The 8,487-nt window shown below is 36.6% G+C and overlaps 1 protein-coding gene across 1 annotated transcript; it reads left to right on the plus strand.

Annotated features, from left to right (window-relative positions):
- The first annotated feature begins 6,554 nt into the window (after positions 1-6,554).
- LOC149842546 (transcription repressor OFP13-like) lies at positions 6,555-8,242 on the plus strand. The gene has a single exon (XM_090001488.1). It carries the CDS (start codon positions 6,662-6,664, stop codon positions 7,325-7,327), a length of 666 nt encoding a protein of 221 aa, XP_089857614.1. The 5' UTR covers positions 6,555-6,661; the 3' UTR covers positions 7,328-8,242.
- The last annotated feature ends 245 nt before the right edge of the window (positions 8,243-8,487 follow it).

An 8,487-nucleotide genomic window follows, 5' to 3' on the forward strand; every position in this document is an offset into this window, starting at 1 on the left:
CGCAATGGAAATGAGAAATGTTAGGCTCGGTTTATGTACAGATAGATTTAATCCATTTGGGGGTAGATCAACTTCATACTCGTGTTTGTCTGTATTTGTCACCCCATACAACCTTCCTTCAAGCTTGTGTATAAAGCATCAAAATCTTTTCTTATTTCTATTGATCCCTGGTCCGACCTCTTCAAGCCAAAATCTTGATGTATATTTAAGGTCATTGATTAATGAACTGCAAATAATGTAGGATGACGGTGTTCCCACGTACTATGCTCATAAAAAACAAAACTTTAATATCAAGGCTACTGTTCTATGGACAATCAGTGACTTTCCTGCATATGGTATACTATCTGGTTAGAGCACACATGGGAGGTTGACATGTCTGTATTGCATGGAGGATACAAAATCTTTTAGATTGAAGCATGGAAGGAAGTTGTGCTGGTTTGATTGTCACCGTCGATTTCTACCCAGCGACCATCCATTTCGACGACAAAGGAACGTGTTTCGAGTAGACACAACTGAAATAGAAGGTCCACCTACAAGGTTGTCTAGTATAGAGATTTTAAGAAGATTATGATACTTTCCATATGGACTGACAGATGCTCGTAGCCTAATACTCTTCCATGGATTTGAAAAGGATAACAATTGGACAAAGAAATCTATATTTTGGGAACTATCATATTGGCCGACCTTATTGATATGACATAATTTGGATATGATGCATGCAAAAAAAATGTGTTTGATAATGTGTTTAATACGGTAATGAATGTTAAAGGAAAAATAAAGGATAATTCGAAAGCCCGTATGGATTTAAAAGTAATATATAAAAGACTAGAATTAGAACTCAAAGAGTACATTGGCAAAGTACTGAAACTAAAGGTAAGGTGCGTGCTTGAACCAGATCAAATAAAACAGGTATGTCAATGGTTGAGACAATTAAGATTTCCATATGAATACGTCTCTAACATTGCTCGGGCTGTGAAGATAGACGAGAGACAATTATATGGGTTGAAGATCCATGATTGTCATGTCATTATGCAATGGTTGATACCCCTAACATTCTATGATATGTTAGACAAACCTATATGGGGAGTATTAAACGAGTTGAGTAGATTTTTTAGAACATTGTGCGCATCGAAAGTCGTAGTATTTGAGGTAAAGAATCTCAAGGATTCTATCGTCACTACTATTTATCAGCTAGAGAAGATATTTCCGCCAATATTTTTTGATGTTATGGAATATGTGATCATACATTTTTCATAAGAACTAAGGGTTGGTGGTCATGTGCAATATCGGTGGATGTACCAATTTGAAAGATATATGTTTTTTTATATTTTTCTCTTCAATGCTATTGAGAAATTTATTATAATCCGAGATGTATATTGTTGACAAATGCATGTTTGACCGCAAAAAAAGGGTTTGGAATAAAGCAAGAGTAAAGGGCTCTATTTGTGAGGCGTACACTTTAGAAGAGATTTCAAATTTCTCATCTATATACTTTGAACCTCATATTTCAATATGTTACACATGCCCACCTCATAATGATGATGGAGAACAATTTACTGTAGCTAACAAACTGTCGATATTTCAATCACTTGGGCATGCCTTTGGCAGTTGTCTGTCAAGACTCTTGAAAGATCGAGAGCAAGACGCAGCACAAATATATATCCTTTTTAATTGCTCAGCGATCAACCCATACATCGAGTAAGTATACTTAATATGTAACACTAAGTTTTATACTTGCATACATGGTTCGATAATATAAGTATTTGTTAAGTGTAGACGATTTGATCTGGAGTTGCGAAGAGAACTTCCACATCTCACTGATGCATAAGTACAGAAAGAACGTCAAAATAAGTTTGTGACATGGTTGAAAGAGTTGGTAAGGACGATGAATACATTCTTTCTGTGTAAACAATAATAAGTTACTTAATTGGTCGTTATCACAGTCAGTGTTTATGCTTGTAAGTCCGCCATGGTGATGTTAAAGATCAAGGGATATGTGATTTACAAAATGATCCGACCAAAGTTGTGTAATGTTACAACGAGTACATCGTAAATGGTTATCGATTCCATACAAAAGACTATGATGTAAACAAGTCAACGATGAATAGTGTCGTGTGTGTCAAGGGTAGTAGCTACGATGAAAATAAACATGACTACTATGGTGTTATAGAAGAAATAATGAAGTTGACTTACTTAGGCATAAATAATAGGGTAACTTTATTCAAGTGTCATTGGTTTGATCCTGCAACAACAAGAGTCGATAAAACCTCATGCATTGTGGAAGTGAATCATAAATCAAGGTTTGGAACATATGAATCATTCATATTAGCCTCGCAAGCTCAACAAGTTTATTATACTTCATATTTGAGTACAAGGAAGTCAGATAGAAATGAATGGTGGGCAGTTTGCAAGGTGAAGTCTAAATTATACCCTAAGTATGATCAGTTACATGAAGACAAGTTAACTGAAGAGAGTGATTACTATCAATCAGATGATATGTATGACTTCTCTTATGGTCACGATGTCACACATGGTATGCATGTCATATCTCCGTTGTTCGATGACACATGCATAGAAGAATGTGATCCAAATGATATACCAAGTGGATAAGCACCCAATAAACAAGAAGATGAAGTTGATGAAGATGAGGAGGAGGAGGAAAAAGAAGAATATAAAAGTCAAATAAGTGATGAGGAAGCATTCTCGAGCTAGTGAAATATATATTTTAATACATACATTTATTTGATGTATTGATTTGAATGTATTGAAATATATTGCAATGACTTGAATGATTTGAAGGTATTGCAATGTTTGAATGTATTGCATGAAGATATTTTTTATTTGAATATGTATCGTTGATAGGTATAGAGTTATGATTTGAATGTATTGCAATATTTGAATGTCTTGCATGAAATTATTTTCGATTTGATTATGTATCCATGAAGATATAGAGTTGTGTAACTGATCCAATTGTATTGCAAGTTAAGGATAAGTTATCCATGATTAACAAGTGATATCATATCTTATGTTTTAATGTATTGCAATATTTGATATGAATGATTTGAATATATTGAAATATATTGAAATGATTTGAAGGTATTGCAATATTTGAATGTATTGCATGAAGTTATTTTCGATTTGATTATGTATCTTCGATAGGTATAGAGTTATGATTTGAATGTATTGTAACATGTTTGAATGATTTGAATGTATTACAATATTTGAATGTCTTGCATGAAGTTATTTTTTATTTGATTATGTATCCAAGAAGATATAGAGTTGTGTAACTGATCTAATTGTATTGCAAGTTAAGAATAAGTTATCCATGATTAGCAAGTGATGTCATATCTTATGTTTTAATGATTTGCAATATTTGATGTGAATGATTTGAATGTATTAAAATGTATTGCAATGATTTGAATGATTTGAAGGTATTGTAATGTTTGAATGTATTGCATGACATTTTTTATTTGTTAGAATATGGTTCGTGGAGGTCATAATCGTCGAGCAGTCAGTGGTAGCGAGTCTCAGCCTTCATCTTCATGAGCTGCTTCGATAGATATATCATTTAACTAATTATATACTTGATTAGTTTAAATACGCATTGTGTAAATTTCTAACTCATTTTTCTATAGATGATATTTCGCCTGCACATGACCCACCTACACCGGTTGTTCATACAAGTCACAAGACAACGCTGTATATAGAGTCTTCTCAGTCTGACACACGATGACTCATTCAAATAGTGTATATCGATAATCGATCGCAAGTATTTCATTTTTACTTATCATATACTTATCTTATAAATATTGTATATTGATAGTTAATGTGTACCAATTCATGTGCAGCGCGAGGTTCAAACCATAAGAAATACTATGAGAGATTAAGCAGTCACTAGTTCAACATCTACTAAGATCAGTCGCTCAATGGAAAGAGTACCCGAAAGAGGTGTTGGACAGATTGTGATCCTCATTCATAATATATAATTGTTTCTCATAGTTAATGTGTTTTATATTTATTTTTTTTATAGTCATGTTCACTAACTTTTTGAAATTATTTGTAGGCTTCGAATCGCTTCGCGATTACGATGGAGGAGCAGGACACGAAGAAGGTGTGGCAAAAAGTGGTTGCGAGTCGATTTACAGACATGTTGCACAATATGAAGACTGCAGCAAGAAAAGCATCTGGCAGGATAGATGATCCACTACAGTGGAAGAGCCATGACTCTCCTACTATCAGGTCAGATTTTTGAGATGCAATGTGCGATAAGTAGGCGGGGCATGAATTTCGAAACCGCTCAGCGAAGACTGCACAAAACTGAGCGAAGATGCCCGATGCCCATCTACACATAGGTGGATCTAGGACTTTTGGAGCCACCTGAAGAAAATGGTAACTCATCAATATATATATTGTCAAATTTATAAGTATTGTTGCATACCTGTTAAATAATTTTTTTATCATTTAACTTCGCAGGAAGCAGAAAAATGAGGCATTATGCCATATAAGGATGTGTTTGTTGAAACATATAAACGTAAGACCACGAGAGAGTTCGTATCAGAGAAGACGAGAACGACAACAATATGTATTTATTGTATTAATAAATATTATAATATACAAGTTATCATAAACATTGTAATTCTTAATTATTAATCCACACTGTAATCATTACTTTGTAGGAGTCATACGAGCAACAAATGGTAGAGCGATATGACGATGACTCCACTCAGCATCTGCCTTTTGATCCTGCAGCATGGGTGACTGCAACATGTGAACCCAAAAAAGGTCATGTGTTCGGGTTTGGGAGTAATATGAACACCTCACCAGTCGTTGCCTCATTCAGTCACGACTCTCAGAGTTCTCTCGCAAGCATCAGCTCCAAGCATCTGATTGACCCACCTAATTCTTGGGATGGTGTCCGCTAGCTTGTTAAGGACACAATGTGTGACTATTTACATAAAGTATTTTTTGACGTTGTTCGTAATGAGTTGTACAGTTTTTTTTCAGGACAGAGAAACTTCGTCTGCAGGTGGCTATCAAGTATGAAAGTTTTATGTCGTTAGATTTCAAGCTAATATATGCATGATTTCATCACATATGAGCATGATTTCATCACTATAAAAGTTTTTCACTACCTTAGAACACATATATGAATGATTGAATCACTATGAGAGTTTTTTGACAACCTTAGAACATATATTTGCATGATTGAATCATTATGAATTTTTTTGTCAGCCTTAGAACACATCCGAATTCTGTTAATAACCTTCACTTTATTGCTGGCGAGAATATGTGTAATTCACTCATGTTACTTTGATTGTCTTAGCTTAGGTGCATTGCATATAATTTATTTCATTATATTTTGTTTATCAATACTAACCTTTCTTTTCTCTTGTAGGGTGCTGGAGATAATCAGCGTAGAGGAGCTGAAGGGGCAGATCGAGACAATGTAAAAGATGACGCACAGAATCTTGGCGATGATTAGATTCATGTGTTGAATTTGTTGTACCTTCTTGTTGTTTAAAAAAAAACTCTTTGTAAATGTTCACTTGTAAATAATTAGAACTTGGCGAGGATTATAGTGGATCGATAAATTGTTTTAGTTGCTTTGTATATGTATTTTTGATGTGTATTTTTTTTATACACAGGATATATAAATTGTATCAAAAGAAATTTTTTCTCGATATTTATATTTAAATTTTTATTTTTATTTTTTTTGTGACGGATTAGCGACGAATTTTATCCGTCGCTAATTAGTATCAGCCTCTAATTTAGCGACGGATCAAGGATGAATATTTAACCATCGCAAAACTGAATCGGCTGATGTTGTGCGATGAATTTTAAGTTGTCGCAATTTTGCCGCTATAATAACGACATAATTAGCGATGGATTCATATCTGTCGCAAACCCAAATCTCTGCAGATTAATGACGACCTTGCGACGAATCATAGCATTCGCTAATTTATCGTAATTTAGCGACGGAAGTAGCAACATATATATTCTGTCGCTAATTAGCGACTAAAAATTTGTGATGAAAGTTAGTCATCGCTAAACTCTACAGCGACGGATTATGACCGTCGCTAATCCACAAATTTTTTGTAGTGATATATATATATATTAGTGAATTGGCTTGTCGAAGGCTCTCTTAATAAATATCAAAGCTCGGGTGAACATGATTCACTTGACTGATTCTAATATTAACTTTGCTTGAGTAAACCGATCAGTTATAATGAAGGTGAAGAGTTGACAAGGCTCGCGGTTGTCTCGTGTTTTAGGATATGGAGACGAGGGGACCAAGTATATTTGTACAAGTCAAAACGGACCTCACTAATAAGTTTAACAAATACGCTCTCTCTCGGACCTCACTAATAAGTTTAACAAATACTCTCTCTCTCTCTCTCTCTCTCTCTCTCTATATATATATATATATATATATATATATATATATATATATATATATATATATATATATATATATATATATATATAACGCATTATTTGTCCTCTCGCTCTGACCATATAAAGCATTATTTGTCCCCGGTGGTAAAAGAGGGAGAGAGGTGAGAGACATTAAACCATCTTTCTGTGCACCCATACCCACTAATATACATATCTCTCTCTCCATTTATTGGTATCCACATCAGACGTCTCCCCCTACAGGCAAATGGGCAAGTCCAAGCTGATGGCCTCCATTAGAGCTCTCCACCAAACCCTCTGCAACATCAGACCCACCGCCCCTCGGGCCCAGTCCTGCCTCTGCGTTCACCAAGCCCCGACCCACTCCTTCTGCTTCACGGAAGACCTCTACAAGAGCTTCAACTCCATCTACCTCGACGCCAACGAGCAGGAAGAAGATAAAGACCAGCACCACCAGCTCCTCCGAGCCCCCGACTCCTCTTCCTTCGACTCCTCCGCCGATCCGTGCTCCTCGTCCGCCTGGTCGTCGTCTGACTCGGCCCTCGACGGCCTGATCCTTGGCGTGAGCTCGAAGCGGTTCTTCTTCACCCCCTGTACCACCAACTCCATCCTTGAAGAATGCAAGAGAGAGAAAGAAGGTGGTGGTGGTTGTGGTGGTTTAGCACCCAAAACAGAAGAAGGGTCGGCGTTTCGCAAGGAAAGCGTCACGTTGTCCATGAATTCCGAGGATCCATATTGGGATTTCAGGGTCTCAATGGAAGAGATGGTGGAAGCTCATGGGCTGAGAGATTGGTCAGGCTTGCAGGAGCTTCTGCAGTGCTACCTGAAGCTCAATGAGAAGAAGACTCACAGTGTGATCGTTTGTGCCTTCGTTGATCTCATCATGAGCATTGTTGATGATGGCACCAAATAGTAAGAGATGGACAATCTTCTTCTTATATATTATTATAATTTTGTTGATTTTTTGTTATGATGAGGAAGTTGTCGGTTTCTTCTTGCTTCTATTCGCTGACCCTGCCTGGTCCTGCCCCATTCTCGGAATGACTGCATTTGGGGTAATGGTCCTACCCCAGGATCCAAGTTTTTGTTTGGATCCTTTCTCTTGACAAGGTCCAAACACAAGCCAATTTGTGCAGTAGGGGTTTTTCGTTGGTTAGCAAGTGTATTTTATGCCTTGCCCAACAGGAAAACTCATACCACTGATTCTGGGACTGCCCATTCTTCCAACGGATCTTCAAAGTGACATGGACCCTGCCAGATTTCAACATTAGAGAAGAATCATGGTTTCGGGACTTGATTCTCCATGCTAGATCCTACTTCCGTAGCAGCCGCTGCAGATTTGTGTGGTGCTGTTGGCTATTCATGGCTTGGGCAATTTGGAAAGAGATCCTCTCTAGAACTTTCAGGGAAGATTGTACAGACACCACTACCATCCTAGCCCACATTCTAACTGATGTATATTTCATTGTGGGAAGGAAGTGGAGTTTCCAAAACTGCCGTTGGCTTCGGCTTATTTTCGGATCTTGTATCCCTTCTCTTTACAGGTTGATCTCTCGATGACATGAATTTGTATCAATTTTGATTAATGAAACGTTTTACCTTCTCCTTCAAAAAAAAAGAATGTTGATCAATAATGACTCTGCATTAAGCGCCAAAGAACACTTACCAAGCAAGCCACCGGTATGATCTCGCAGGAATCTAAGACTGTCTGGGTTCTACCATCTTTTAAAGAGCAGATTTTTCTGTTTTTTTGTATGGATGTTTAGAATTCTTACGGAATCATAAATTATACAGTATTTGGGCAGTTTTAACAATTTATTGCCCTTTCTTTTTGTGGTAGAGTTTGGCTTTAAATGATGTGGATAGATCTGTAATTGAAGATGTCATTGGAGGTTTTCTCTGCTTACTACATTGATCACATATTATCAACACTTTCATCTTCATCTTCTTCCATGTCATTAATTTCCATCTCTCTCTCTCTCATGTCTTTTTCGTTGCATGTAAATTTTTTTCTTGTTCCACTTCGACAAAAGCACGAGCAGCGGAATTTTCCGGTTGGTTAGGTTTTTTATC

This window comes from Nuphar pumila, chromosome 3, assembly GCF_984573655.1.
Source record: "Nuphar pumila chromosome 3, dmNupPumi1.hap1.1, whole genome shotgun sequence".
Lineage (NCBI taxonomy): Eukaryota > Viridiplantae > Streptophyta > Magnoliopsida > Nymphaeales > Nymphaeaceae > Nuphar > Nuphar pumila.

Bases quoted from the DNA above. Each gene is read 5' to 3' on its own strand.
- LOC149842546 (XM_090001488.1), top strand. From the start codon at position 6,662: ATGGGCAAGTCCAAGCTGATGGCCTCCATTAGAGCTCTCCACCAAACC.